Source organism: Molossus molossus, unplaced genomic scaffold (assembly GCF_014108415.1).
Source record: "Molossus molossus isolate mMolMol1 unplaced genomic scaffold, mMolMol1.p scaffold_m16_p_2, whole genome shotgun sequence".
Lineage (NCBI taxonomy): Eukaryota > Metazoa > Chordata > Mammalia > Chiroptera > Molossidae > Molossus > Molossus molossus.
Window position 1 is genome coordinate 123,566,041 of NW_023425355.1, and position 16,092 is coordinate 123,582,132.

Below are 16,092 nucleotides of genomic sequence, written 5' to 3' on the forward strand. Positions count from 1 at the left end.
TTAGAACATAGTAAATGTTCTATAAATGTTAGCTACTATTACTGTTGTCACTGTTGTTGTTATTTCTATTTACAGATAAGGAAACCTAAGCTCATAGACAATTATATAAAATGCTGAAGGTCAAATAGCCAGTAAGGGATTCCAACTCAGGTCTTCCTGACCCATAAAACTGGTGGCCATTCTATTTCAGTGGCTCCAAAAAGAGACTTTACATCAGAATCATCAATGGGGCTTTAAACAAAGTACAAATTATCAAACCCAGCTCCAAGTGGACTAAGTCAGAAATTTTAGAGATGAGCTTAGAATGTATCTGCTTTTATAGCTTTCCAGGTAGTTGTGATGTGCTGTCAAATTGTTGCCATTGTAATTAGCTAGTTATTAATCACAGGAAAGGAACAAAAGGGAGGCCAGACATTATAAGCATGGCCATCTGGGCAGCTTCACCAGGATGCTGCAACTTTGCACTCCCCAGGGAAGCACTGGTCCATTCCCTGCAAATCACTGGGGGAAAGGACTGGACAAAGGGGATATGGACACATGCACAATAAAGTTGGGGTGACTTAGGGAAGGTGCCTGTCAGTCTAACCTGGAACAGAGATCATTGGCCAGAGGGGGTGGGGCCACTGCCAGCCCATGAAAATTTGGGGATATATAATTCCCTAAAGAAATCCTCTCTTGGCGCTTGGCACTTGGTTCTCTTGTTTCTCTGGCTTTGCTCCTGCCCGTGTTCCCTCCATAGCCACATTGTGCATGGCCATGCGGACCTCACGTGCAATGGACTACTGTACTGCAGCTGGGAACACAAACTAAGCTAGGCCGATGCTGGATTGGGCTGCTCCCACATGGAGTGGAAACTCTGGACAATGGCTTTAGTCTTAGCCCTGCTAAAGGCACAGCTGGACTTCTTCCAAGTGAGGCCAAGGGAAATGGGACCTTGGAAACTCAAGAAACTATGCAAATAAATGCCACCCATTCTCCTAGGGGTGTTTTAGAAAATTCTTTTCTTGTGACATCCCAAGATCCCACTTCCCCCAGCAACAGGTGGGGACCTGGAGAGCTCCTCACCAATAACAAAATCACAGAATGAGTGTACTACATTAAAATCTTTCCAGTGCTACTTTATTATGCCTATTTGTAAATATCTAAGCCATAAATTCATTAAAGATAGGTTCCTTGTTTTCTTACTTGAATTTTTTTCTTCTTCCTCTTGTAGCAAAGTACCTTATAAGCACTCAGTAAGTATTTGAGTAATTAATTGCCTAATTATTTAATTAAAGTTGCTCTTAAAATACAAATACAGCTGTAGTACTAGAAGCCTGTTATGAGCTATCATTGATCTTCCTAGGGATATTTATTAATCAGCTAAGAACCAGTACTTGAGGACAGGTTAAACATCTGGGAATAGAACTGAGAAGGCCTCCAAACCTAATGTTAGCTACATCATTGCACAGCCAAGGGCCCCTTATCTTACCTTGCCAACACATCATTGCCAAGTTCAGGTAAAATGCAGAAAATAGATCACTAAAAATCAAGAGAGTTTCCCCTTCCCAGTTTCATTTGTTTTAAGTTGACACATGTATCTTGTTTGGAAATTAAGGGAGAAATCTCTTTTTTAAAGAAAAAAAAAAAAAAGTCCTTTCTTATTGTCACACCAAAAGCATGGAGTTCATTGCTATACGTTAACATTACAAAGTGAGAACTTCAAATTCAGTGGCTGATTATTCACAGTAGACATATTAAATCCAGAAGCTTATTTTTTCTCTCTTTGCTAAGGCACAAAGCCTGAGGCTATATGCATTTTTATTACACTTTACTTTCTTGGTTTCACTTGAGGATTAAAAAGAAAGTCAAGGTATACACAGTGCTCATATCCTGGTGGATTTTAGGATTTCTTGCTTTAGCGAAAGGAAGAATCTCATAAAGTACCTCAGATTATTGCTCAAGAAAGTGTACCTACTTCTGTGATGACCTAGAAATTCAATCTTTTGTTTCTCCTAGGAAAGATCACATTGTATTTTGCAATCCTCCCCCCCCCCCCCCGTAGTTTTCTATACAATGTAAAGCCACGTTTTAAAAATAGCTTTCGTTTAGATTTCAGGTGAAAATATCTATTATAGTTCAGAAAGTCTTGTGACTATTCAGGGAGCTTACAAACCCCTTTGCGGGTAGGGTGAGGAGGAGTGAAGAAGGAGGGAGGAAGGGGAGAGAAGGGGCAGGCTGGGTCTGAAGAGTTAAGGGAGCCTGAGGGAGAGAGAGTGTGTCTAGGCTGAGAGGAAGCGAATTCCTGTCGGAGTTTTCCCTCCTGTTCTGACAGATCTGAGAAACAATAGAAGTTCATGGCTCCTTCCCCTGTCCTTTAGGAAGAAACATAAAAGCGTACTTGTTTATTTCACTTGCTCCTTATTTTCTGATATGCAAAAAAGGGAGAAGACCTGAATGTCGTAGGATTTGGAAGTACAGTAGATGAGATCTTCCGGTTTGCTGATTTGTAAAGAACAGCCTGGTAACTGGTTTGGCAGCTCTGCGTCAGTAAGAGAAAAGAAAGGCGCTTTTCAGTGCCCAGGAGGAGGAGAGCCGGGAACTGGAAGCTGGGGCTCCTGGTATACAACGTTCTTTGATATTCGGTCAAATTGACTGTGAAGGGAGTCAAGGTCAGGACGCTTTGGAAATGCTTCCAGGATAGTGTGGGATTTACAGAGTGAACTTCAGCAAATTCTCTTTCATTACACAGGTGATTAGTAGAATGGACTGAAAATCTAGAAGTATATTATTACCCAAAATATAATATGGTTTCACCATGGAGACCAAAGAAAAGTTAGAATTCTGGTGCTTTGTCTTTTTTCATTTCTCTTCAAGATTTCAACCTGCTTCAGTCCTCTTTTAGTATGAATTTGCTAACTGCTACGTACATTGCCTTTTTTTTTTTTTTTTTTGGTCAGATGATACCCGCTCTATTTTATCCCTTTGATAGTTATTTCAAATTGCCACTTCGGATCCTTAGGAACACTCCTGTGTTCTGATATCAGGAGGTGTAATTATGTAATTACCATGTGAGCATTGTGCTACTTAGAGCTCAAAATGCCCCTAGAACGGAATGCTCCAATGGCTTCGTGAATTTTTTGAGAGAATGATATCTTCCCAAATGTAGAATAAATAAAGCTCAGGAATAAATAGCTTGAGCTGAAATGTAAATGATTTAATGTAATAGTGTTGCAAGGTGAGAGCCACTTAACTTTGGTTCCTGCTGCAAATCATGAGATACATTAGGAAAGCTTTTAACAAGGAACCTATTTTTTTAAGATAAAATCTACATCAACTTACATCATCCCAGCAGAGTAATTCAACTTTTCTCTTATATCTTTGCGACCCCTCCCCAAAAAAAGAGGAGAAAAATGCTTCCTATGATCTCTTCCCTTCCCACCACATTTTTTCATAAGTCTGTAGATGTAACTAAAACGAAGGATTTTGACAAATGAAGCAGGATGTGAAGTTGATTGCTGCTTTCCTAAATTAAAATTAATGATAGCCTTAAGGTACTTGAGTCTATGAAGTTGACTTAATGTTGATATAACCTGACTCCATTATCACAGAATGAGGCAGTTGCATGAGCAGGAAAACCAATCAACAAACTTTCAAGGTGCATTTTCAAAATCAGTGAGGTGGAAGCTGAAGGCTTAACAATGGACAAAGGACTTGCTGTTCGTCCTCCTTTGCTTTCTGGTTGATGGCAGAGTTCGTCAGAATTAGAGGAATAATGTTCCTGGAGAAGTGTTGAGCTGGCTGTAGGCTAGGGCTCCTGCTCACATCATCACTCACTGGTCTTGCAAGGACACACAGCCAGGCAGTTCATGTTTGCCTCGGCAGAGTCTCTGTGCTCTTCTGGTAGGTTGTACAGCACATAATTGTAGAGGGCAGGTGAGAGTTAAGAGGTGGATGGAGGAGAGAAGAAAGGGAATAATAAAAGGAGTCAGAGATTAAGAAGGGAATTGGCACAGAAATAGAAAAGAGAAGGGGGGAGAAAGCTCTGAGAGAGGAACAGAAAAAGGTGGATTAATGATGGCCTCCAATGGCACACATTAGCATCCATGCCATAAATCACACGAAATTAACAAATAATTATACTCCTACTCAGAGTGAGCACTGTGTTAGCACTGGTTGCTTTCCTGTGATCGATCTTGGAGTCAAATGCAAGAAACTGTTTAACTCGTGTCTCAATGTCAAGAAAACACATAAATAAATTCAAGGAAAAGAGAATTTAGCCAACAAGCACAGATTGTTATGCCAGAGAGCTGTACAATCACAAGCCCTCATTCCAAAGCTGATCTTAGATGATGATGATGATGATGATTATTGGTCACAACTCAAAAGAAATAAAAGTTGGAAGAACAATGGATTTGAACTGAAAAAGATTACAATTAGCTGAAAGGATATTAACTGAAAGTGGAATAAATCTCAGGAGAGTTTCCAGGATAATGTTTGGGCATGTATTTATGAATTTTACAGTAAGGGTTCGGGTGTAAGAATGAATTATGAAGGCTTCCCCCAACAAAGACACAGGCATACAGAAAACCATACAAACTGCAACATTTCAGGACAGAAACTCATATAGAGATGGTACAGAGTCATTTGTGGGCATGTGCATTGTTTATTCAGTAGTATCACAGCACAAGTAGAGTTGGTTTTTTATGGGCTCATTAGTGTAGGTGTGAAGTCTGGTTCTTGTATGCCCATGGATATTTATCAAGTGTCTAGACAGATTGAGAGCCAGAACATCAAAATGTACATGCCCAGTTATATCTTTTCCCAAGACTGGAGTAGACGCGATTTATGTATGTAGTGCCAGTAAGGACACTTGGACACTGGGAAGATATCACATTGTCTAGCAATCTGTTTCTATATCAGGAAGGAATCCTTGGTTCTCCTAAACTTTTAGTAAAGATGAAAAATTTAAAGAAACTGCCCGGCCGGTGTGGCTTAGTAGTTGAGCATCCACCCATGCACCAAGAGTTCGATTCCCGGTCAGGGCACATGCCCAGGTTGTGGGCCAAATCCCCAGTGGGGGACATGCAGGAGGCGGCCAATTGATGTTCTCTCTCATCATGTTTCTATCTCTCTCTCCTTCTCCCTTCCTCTCTCTAAAATCAGTAAAGGAAAAATTTTTTTTTTAATTTTTAAGAAATTAACAGATCAAAGAAAAAGTGAGAGCCCTTGAGAATTTCATAGTTAAGTAGCAAACATTTAGATAAATGTATTTCAAATCATTTCTAGGAGCCACAATGTTGCTGTCTGCCCTTTCTGTTTCTTCTTTCCTTGTCTTTCTTTTTTTATGTATTTAAAACAAATTGAAAGAAAAACAATGAAATAAAGATAGCCTTCAAAATACACAAGGGACTGAGCTTTGGGAAATAGTCACAGCTGGGAATGAAGTGTGTTATCATTAATTTAGATGAATGACTTGGTGCTCGTTCATTATCCCCAAAATTACACTTTCGAGTCTGTCATGATCATCCTTAGCATGGTGCCTAACAGATAACGGGAACTCAAGAAGTCTTTTCATTCATCCATTTATCAAATGTTTTTGAGGATCTCTTCTATATTAGGCACTGTGTGCTAAACTGTAAATGAGAAAGAAAAGGTCCCTGTCTTCATGGACGAGGAATTTGCATCCTAATAAAAAACTTTAAGTGAATGTGGAGTCATTTCTGAATGGCGTGAAAGAAGGGAGGTCTCTACAAACAGTATATTGCCTACAGAACTCATCAGAAATGAGAAAGCAAAGGAGAATAATAACTAGTCCTCATAACTTTTGTAGGGGAGGAAAGCTTTTCCCTTCTTGCCTTCTAGGTTCTATGCCTAGTCTAATAATTAAATTGACATAAGACAGCATGGCTCAGTGGTTGAGCATCCACCCATGTACCAAGAGGTTGCTGGTTCAATTCCCAGTCAGGGCACATGCCCAGGTTGTGGGCCCAATCCCCAGTGGGAGGCATGCAGGAGGCGGCCAATAGATATTTCATCATGGATGTTTCTATCTTTCTCCCTCTCCCTTCCTCTCTCTGAAATCAATGAAAACAAAAACATATTAAAAATAAATAAATAAATTAGTGAAGAATTAGCAAGGCAAGAGGCTTTGTTTAGGCTTGGGAGAAGAAATTAGTGAAGAAGTAACAGGGTTTGTTATACAGCCTTGTGGGCCCGGAATTCCCTGTCTCAGGTGATAAGGATGCCTTCCACCCTCCTGGTACAGGGAGGGTATCTTTCACTTGGGTGATTCATTTTCTGCTTTCAGGGGGACAAAGGAGGTCAGAATGGCCTTGCACCATTTCTTAAGTAACTTTAATTCAAAATAATCAATATGCCAGAGTGGCATATCGTACCATGACATATTCTGCTCCCCTTCATTTTCTTTTTATTTATTTTTTTATCCTCACTCAAGGACATTTTTGCATTTATCTTCATATAGAGTGGGAGGGAGGGGGGAGAGAGAAACATCTATGTGAGAGAGACACATCAACTGGTTGCCATCCACACCATCCCAACCGGGGCCGGGGACAAACTGCAACCAAGGTACGTGCCCTTAGCGGGAACCGAACCCGGGACTCTGATCTGCTGGCCAACGCTCTAACTGCTGAGCCAAACCAGCCAGGGCTGCTCCCCTTCATTTTCAAATATGATTGCTTAAAATTTGAATAAAAAACATATGAAGGAGATGTGGGCTCATGTGGGGAGGGAATGGGAGGGGAGGGAAGGGAAGAGAAGCCTTTCCAAACCTTGTGTTGGGGATCTTGAAAAAGAAATCTCTCATTCAAAATATAGTTGTTATGGCAAAGATTCTTGAATAAATGGTTAATTCATTAATTCACTCAACTAATATTAGTTGAGCACCTGCTACATGCCAGGTACTGTGCTAGCCACAGGATACAGAGGGAAAGAAAGATGTATCCCTCTCCTCATAGAGCATATAAAAAAGATATAATTTTTCCCTGTCATGTTTTTACTGAAGAATTGCTAAAAACTAGATTATGATTACTCATGGAGCAGATGGCAATTTTCTCCCCATCTGGGAAGTTCTAAAGAATAGACCCTTGTGTATCAATAGATAAGATTTCTTCCAGTTCTAAGCTTTCGTGATCTATGATCTAATAGTAGAAACAGGATGTGTGCTTCCAAAAAGATGTTACACTGGTATTACTTTTTATAAAAGGAAACAGAGGTTTTGCCTATTAATTCAGAGGAAATTGGATTCCTGCTGTCTCTTTAAATAAATCCATTTAAACTCCTTTGGCTCTCCCTTCTCTGCTCACCTTCCAATGCTTAATCCTACCCCCTTGTATTCTCACTTTCCTTTCTTTCCTTTAATGACTGAGACAAATTGCTCCTCTGTAACTGGCTATACCTGGTATCTCCAGTTAAAAGTTTCACCATTAGGTCAAATTGATCATATTCCAAATGAATTCATAGACACGTATACCATTCCTGCTCTTTCTAGTTTCCATATTTCCAACAGCAATATCCTCATTCTCCCAGACTGTCACACTGGAAAGCCAAAAGTTCTATTTGCTTCTCTAAAAAGTAAGTTCGAACACCAAAATTGATCAGTTTTTTTTTCTTTCAAAATACCTCCTAATAGATGCCTCCATTCCCATTTCAGGCATTGCAGTCTTAATTCTAACACATATCACCCCAAATCTAGTCAATTGCAAATCAAATTTCTTTTCTTTGCCTAAACGCTTACAGAATAAAGTGCTTTTTTCTTTGTTTATTATTAAAGTGTAGTTAATGTACGTTATTGTATTCATTTCAGATGTACAACATATTTATTCAACATTTATATACCTTATGAAATGATCATCATAAATGTAGTAACTGTCTGTCACTGTACATGCTATTATGATATTATTGACTATATTCCCTGTGCTATACATTATATCCTTGTGACTCATTTCTTTTATAACTGGAAGTCTGTACTTCTTATTCCCCTTCACTTTTTTTACCCAACCCCCCACCCTCTTCCCTTTAGCAACCATTGGTTTGTTCTTTATATATATGAGTCTGTTTCTGTTTGTTTTTTGTTTTTTTGTTTTAGATTCCACATATAAGTGAAATCATATAGTATTTGTCCCTCTCTTTCTGTCATATTTAACTTAGCATAATACCCTCTAGGTCCACTCATGTTGTTGCAAATGGAAAAATATTTCATTCTTTTTTATGACTGAGTAATATTCATATATACATGCATGTGTGTGTGTGTGTGTGTGTGTGTGTGTGTGTGGTATTTTCTTTATGCATTCATCTATTGTTGAATTCTTAGGTTTCTTCCATATCTTGGCTATTGTAAAGAATGCTGCAAAGAACATAGGTGTGCCTTTAGGGTTTTCATTTTCTTCTGATAGATGCCCAGGAGTGGAATTGCTATGTCATACTGTTGTTCTGTTTTTAATTTTGGAAGATCCTTCATACTGTTTTCCGTAGAGGCTGCACCAGTTTACACTCCCACCAAAGGTGCACACAGGTTCCCTTTTCTCCACATTTTTACCAGCACTTGTTATTCATTTTTATAATAGCCGTTCTGACAGGTGTGAGATTATATCTCATTGTGGCTTTGATTTGCATTTCCCTGATGATTAGTGATGTTAAGCATCTTTTCATGTGTCTGTTGGCCATCTGTATGTCTTCTTTGGAAAAATGTATATTCGGGTCCTCTGCTCATTTTTTAATCAGACTGGTTGTTTTTTTTATGTTGATTTGTATGAGTTCTTTATATAGTTTGGATATTAACCCCTTACGAGGTATATCATTCGCAAATGTCTTCTCCCATTTTGTTGACAGTTTCCTTCACTGTGCAAAAGTCTTTTAGTTTGATATAATCTCATTTGCTTATTTTTGCTTCTGTGGCCTTTGCCTAGGGAGACATATCCAAAGAAAGTATTACTAAGACCAATGTCAAAGAGTTTATTGCTTATGTTTTCTAGAGGTTTTATGGTTTCTCGTCTTACATTTAAATTTTTAATTCACTTTGAGTTTATTTTTGTATATGACGTAAGAAATTGGTCCAGTTTATTGTTTTTCATGTTGCTGTCCATTTTTCCCCACGCCATTTATTGAATAAACTGCCTTTTCCCTATTGTATATTCTTGCCTCCTTTGTTATAGATTAATTGACCATATAAATATGGATTTCTTGAGCTCTCTATTCTGTTCCATTGAACTATATGTCTGTTTTTGTGCCAGTACCATGCTGTTTTGATTATTATAGCTTTGTAATATAGTTTGAAATCAGGGCGCATGATGCCTCCAATTTTGTTCTTCTTTTTCAAGATTGCTTTGGCTATTTGGGGTCTTTTGTAGCACTATAGAAATTTTAGTATTGTTTGTTCTAGTTCTCTGAAGAGTGTCATTGGTGTCTTGGTAGGGGTTGCATTGAATCTGTAGATTGCTTTGGATAGTATGGACTTTTTAATGATATTAATCCTCCAATCAACAAGTATGCTCTATCTATTTATTTGTGTCTTCTTCAATTTCTTTCACAAATTTCTTCTAGTTTTCAGAGTACAGGTCTTTCAACTCCTTGGTTAAATTTATTCCTAGATATTTTATTCTTTTTCATGGAGTTATAAATGAGATTTTTCTTAATTTCTCTTCCTGAATGTTCATTATTAGTACATAAAAATGTAATTGATTTCTGTATATTAACTTTGTATCCTACAACTTTTCTGAATTTATTAGTTCTAATAATTTTTTGGTGAAGTCTTTAGAGTTTTGTATATTCAGTATCATGTAAGTGCTTTGTTCTTAAGTAACTACAATTTGTAAGGATCTCATGTGCCTTCAAGTTTTTCTCTTTCTTAAAATTATTTCTTGGTTTCAGTTTTCATTGAATGTCATACCTTTCTCCCAATTTTGTGAAAAGAAATATTTTACACTTAATTATTTAGTTATTTTAAGACTATTTCCTGAATATTACATTTCATTGCATGATGCGTTTTTAATTTCAGTCTCACGTGCATTTAAGTTTGAGTTATAGGGATGGAAATTCAACTTTATCTCATTTGAAATTCGTGACAACATTGAGGGTACACTGGAAACTACTACCAGAGTTTTCCTTGTATAAGAAGGAAACAACCTGCAGAGATCAGGGGCCTATAATGGACTCAGATCCTGCAACCATGTAGTCTCTGTGAAGCTGCTAAAGTCATTGTCAGAGGACATGGCCTGTGGAACACTCATACTTCTTTACCATTTGCATGTTCCCCCTTGGGATTTCTTTCTCAAAATAAGAAAAAATTTCTGGACACTGTTCACTCCCTTATGGCCTCCTCATTCCCTCTTCCCCACCCTCAAACTCTCACATTCATCACTTAATTAATCAGTTTATGAAATGACCTAGTCTGCATTTAGAAATAATTACATATTCCAAACATTCATTTGCATGGGTTCTTCTAAAATCCTTCTCTATAATCTTATGGTATCACCTTCTTTATGACCAGGAACTGACCTTGTAGGGGATCGTAAAATATCCTGATGACTAAAGTATTATAAATATAGATTTATTCTGTATTTAATATGTTAATTGAAAAGAAATAAATTAGAAGACTAGTTGCTTAGGAAATGTTTATAAAATACTTTTTAAACTTTCATCTCTAAAACAGTAAACAGTTAAGAGCAAGAGCCAGACTGAATAAGCTTGAAATCTGGCTGTGCCAGTTTACTAAGCACTTAAGCTGCCCAACTTATATTTTGTTTTGTTTTAACCTTTCATACTTCAATTTCTACATTGGTAAAGTGGGGAAATAATATTAATTCTTACTACAAAATTATTGTGAAGATTAAATAAATGAATTCATATTGTCATGAATGAAGTGCTTAATAAATATTAACCTTCTTTGTACTATATGTGGTGTGTTGCTCATTATGACCTATTCCCCTGCATTTATTTATTTATATATATATTTTTTTGTTGTTGATTTTAGAGAGAGGAAGGGAGAGGGAGAGAGATAGAAACATCAATGATAGAGAACATCAATTGACCACCTCCTGCACGCCCCCCACTGGGGATCGGGCCCACAACCTGGGCATGTGCCCTGACCGGGAATTGAACAGATGACCTCTTGGTGCATGGGTTGATGCTCAACCACTGAGCCACACCGGCCGGGCTCCTCTGCATTTATTAACCATAATAGCAATAATAGCAGTGGCTTATCACATTTACTGAGCAATCATCATGTGACAGAAACTAGGCCAGACACTTCACATGTATCGTGTTATTTGCTTCCCACAGGAACTCTATGAGATAGGTCATGTAGTTGTTCCATTTTACTGCTAAGGAAAGTTAAGATTATTCATTCAGGGGCATGCAGTATGCACTCAGGGACAGTGGGCATTTTTGTTTATTCTTCTCTTTCTTTCCCTCTCTTTCACACACACACACACATACACACCACACACACATACTTTGGTTTGGTCAACCAGTCATTAAACAGATATTTGCTACCACTTACTATGTACAGGATTCGATGCATCCTGCAGGAGGGAGGGTGGGAGAGAAGAAATAAGCAAGGCATGGTCCATGTTATCAAAATGAATGATATGATAGAAGTACTTCAAGTATAAACCATGTGCTGTGAGAATGCTGAAGGAGCAATCATTTCTAAACTTGGGAACTATAAAGTAAGCATAAAAACATATGAAAGCTTTGAACTGGGAGAGAAGGGAAACTAGCATTCCAGAGAGAAGTAGCAGCACAAACAAGTCACACAAGTGTTATGTGGGGTGAAATATCATGGGACAGGCAGGTAGAGTTTGGCTGGGAGTGCAAAGTCATAGGCTACAAAGGTAGCTTTGAAATGTTCCTCCTGCTTTTCTGTGCAAACCCTACATTATTTTAGAACTCCACTTGGTTTTCCAAATATTTGGTCCAAGCAAAAATGGGCAAGGCTAGCCTGGCTGGTGTGGCTCAGAGGTTGAGTGTCAACCCATGCCCCAAGAGGTCACTGGTTCAATTCCCGGTCAGGACACATGCCCAGGTTGTGGGCCTGATCCCCAGTTGGGTGGGGGGAGGCATGCAGGAGGTGACCAATCAATGTTCTCTCTCATCGATGTTTCCATCTCTCTCTCTCCCTCTCCCTTCCTCTGTCTCTCTAATATATCAATAAAGAAAAAAAAATGTTTTTAAATGGGCAAGGCTAGGGAGAAAATGAAAAAAGGATATTGTTCTGGATCTATGCTAAACACTCGATTGATATTAGAAGGTTAGAGTTGGCTTTGGACCAGACTACCTGAGCCACTTTTCTGATACATTTAAGATCTATTTTACCTCTTGGGAATTATCCACAGCTCGAGAGCAAACCCACTCGAGCTCTGATGGCTCTGGGCAAGCACTGACCAAGCCCTAGTTTAGCATGGGCAGTGCAGAACCAAATTAAGATCCAGTGTCATAGAGCTAGGAGATGGACATGTGGAACCATGGCTAATACCTGGTTGGCAAAACACCAGATAACAAAATATACCATTTCACCCATAACATTCTTTCTTTGTTTCACCACCCAGAATGGAATTTCTTTAGCTACCAGGACATTGTGTCCATATATTGTAGAACAACCTAAGTAAGAAAAAAATGGTAATATTTACTCCATGCCACCTAAAAATATACTTCTGAGTATTTTCCACGTCTACTAAAAACTGAAATGTGAACATTTCTTTCAGCTCACGATCTATCCTGTAAATACCCTAAATTTAAGCTTTGCTTCTACTTCTTTGATACTTAAGTATATTAATGAACTGTTTGGTTACTTATTATCAATGATTAATTATGACTCCATGATCCACTAATTATCAATAAATATCATTCCAAAAGCACACTAGTCAAAAGCAATAGAGTTAGTCAAAGACTAAGACAAAATATGGCATTTCTGAGGTCCTTCAGTCACCTGGTATCACAGCGAATGGCAACTTCCCTAACCTTTTCATGAAAGATTAAGAGTTGGCATTTTTTGTTGGTACGAATTAAAGCAGTAGGTCACTTATGGCTGCCAGTGAATGTTTTTTAAAAATCTCATTTTAACACTGTCGAGAGGGCAGATCTTTTTTCTTTGGCCTTCACTTGATAAAAATGGGTTTTGAAGACCACATACAATAAGCCGGTATTAAAATCAGGGTTATAAATTGTTGCTTTTTGTATTCCAGCTGTTGAGGCCCAAAAAATCTTAGCAAAAAGGATACATTGTTTTAATTTTTCCTCATTATATATGATGTGAGAACATCATTCCTCTCCTCTTCCTCCCAGGTGGCCATTGAGGACCGCATCAGGCAGCTGCACGAAGCTCACAGGGACTTTGGCCCGGCGTCCCAGCACTTTCTTTCCAGTAAGTCATTGTCAGCTTTCATTGCTTAACCTATTCATTGCATCTTGGTGGCTACAAAATAAGAGTTGAATTACAATTATCTCTGCTAAATGCACTGGAAGCATAAATCATCCTCAGAGATAACTTGGTGGGTGAATTCAGAAGGTTAGGAAGAGGAGAACCAATTAGATCATTTTGTCCAGTCCTCAGCTAATGCATAATTGTTTCCTGCAATGTATTCTCAAGTGCTAACTTGGGTAATATTTTTCAGTCTTTAGTTCTACTTGTAGCAGTTCACTTCATATAGATGGTAATTAGGCTATCATAGAATTATATGATAATCCAATATGTATTACTATGAATCTATAATTCTTTATCTATAGATAACTTATTAAATACTCCCTGCCCCCAAGTTGGAACCTCAGCCTATTGTTGCTTTTCCCTAACTATTCTTACCACTCTTTTATTCTGGACCTCTATTCATTCTTTATATTTTTCAGTTTTACTAATTTATTAATTATGTTTTTATAATTAATTATGTTTCTATATCCTTAATAAATAGTATCTTTTTCATAATTAATATTAAGAGGAATAGCCTTAGTTAGCTGGAAGTTTACTATTGGAACACCTATTAATATAAAAATCCATATTAAATTGTCAAGTTCCTATTTTCCTCTGACTAATGTTGTTGATTTTATTTATCCTCACCCAAGGACATTTTTGCAATTATCTTCAGATAGAACAGGAGGGAAAGAGGGAGGAAGAAAGAGAGAGAAACATCGATGTGAGAGAGACACATCGACTGGCTGCCACCCACACGACCCCAACCAGGTCCAGGGACAAACTGCAACCGAGGTACGTGCCCTTAGCAGGAACTGAACCCGGGTCTCTGGTCCACAGGCCCACGCTCTAACCACTGAGCAAAACCCGCCAGGGCTAATGTTGTTCATTTATACCACCGTTTCTCTCATTACCAAAGTATATATGTTGAGTTTTTTGGTATTTAAAAAACCGGACTTCTACCACATGGAGTTAATGTATAAGAACATTTTGGTGTGTTTCCTTCTAGTCATACATGAGTATATATGAGGGTTCAACCATCATTTTAAGGTAGTTACTTTGTGCCTGGCCATGTTATAAATATGCTTTAATTCTTATAGCAACCTATCAGGTAGATAGCATTGTTATACCCATTTTAAAGATGAGGAAATTGAAGCACACAGTCACGCAGTTAGCAGATGATGCCACCAGGATTCACACCGAAGAAGTCAGCTTCTGAGTCTGTTTTTAACCACCACTGGACTGTTTTTTACTTGATTTGCATGTTATGGGGAGGAAGTAATTCTATATGATCTCCCTTCATTCTTCTGACTTCCTTTATTGCCATTTTCTAGTCCTTTCTCTTTCATTTTCCAGAGATTAACACAAAGATCCATGCTCACAAACACTTTAAAGTATTTGAGTAGATGCTTTCATGTTCCTGTCCTGATGGCCCTATCTTTTTATTATATGATAATAATGTATTAAGTAATGCCCGGCCAGTGTGGCTCAGTGGTTGAGCATCGACCCATGCACCAAGAGGTCACCAGTTCGATTCCTGGTCAGGGCACATGCCCAGGTTGTGGGCCCAATCCCCAGTGAGGGGCATGCAGGAGGTGGCCAGCCAATGTTCTCTCTCATCAATGTTTCTATCTGTCTCTCCCTCTCCCTTCTTCTCCCCTTAAAATCAATAATGAAAACAAAATAATGGATTAAGTTAAGAAATTGTCTTATTTTCTGACTGGGTCTAACCTTATTATTCGCCTGCAGTTGTTATTTGAACAATGTCACACATGCTTCGGAGGTGCCGAGAAAAAAGAGGCAGGTTAAAGCAGTGTACATAGTTGAGGGGGATTATGGCTTTTAGGAATAGCTCTAGAATAGCAATTTTCAACCCTTTTCGTCACATGGCGCACCTAAACTAATTACTGAAATTCTGCTGCACACCAAAAATATATATTTTTTGCCGATCTGACAAAAAACATAGATATAATTTTGATTCACTCACACCGTACAGCTATTATTGTGTTGGCTGTTGTCATTTGTTTTAAATTTGGCAATCTGAGGGAAAAGACATCAGTGCCCCTGACTACATAATCAGATGTTGCATGTTTTAAAAAGTCTTGCGGCCCAGCCAGTGTGGTTCAGTGGTTGAGCGTTGACCCATGCACCAGGAGGTTGCCGGTTGGATTCCCGGTCAGGGCACATGCCCAGGTTGTAGGCCCAATCCCCAGTGGGGGGCATGCAGGAGGTGGCCAATCAATGTTTCTATCTCTCTCAAATCAATGTTTTGATTGAGATGTTTCTATCTCTCATCGATGTTTCTATCTCTCTCTCCCTCTTCCTTCCTCTCTCTCTCAAATCAATAAAGAAAAAATAAAAGTCTTGAGGCACCGCAGTTGAAAATCGCTGCTCTAAAGAAAGGAGCATCAAAGACAATCAGACTGAGAAAATGGGAACCTACTGATGTTCTAGAGCAGCCATTTTCAACTGGGGTGCTACAGATTTTGTTTTCTGTATTTTTCCAAATCTTGGTCTGCTTTAGTTGCCTTGGTGGCAACCATTCTGTATGATTTAATTGAGATTAAATGCAATAACATACTTGTAAGTGACTCATAAACCATAAATAAAAATATTACCACTATGAATATTAATCACCCCTCGGACACCTTATATATTCATTCATCCTTCATTCTCTCTGTGTGCCCCATCTG

The 16,092-nt window shown here is 38.4% G+C and overlaps 1 protein-coding gene across 2 annotated transcripts in view; it reads left to right on the plus strand.

Moving 5' to 3' along the window:
* The window catches only part of DMD (dystrophin), a 2,326,146-nt gene that overhangs the window by 2,049,298 nt on the left and 260,756 nt on the right, over positions 1-16,092 (plus strand). For both annotated transcript variants that reach the window (XM_036270045.1, XM_036270042.1), the window contains one exon: positions 13,282-13,360. In XM_036270045.1, coding sequence (XP_036125938.1) covers positions 13,282-13,360 — 79 coding nt within the window. The remainder of the gene's footprint in view (positions 1-13,281; positions 13,361-16,092) is intronic.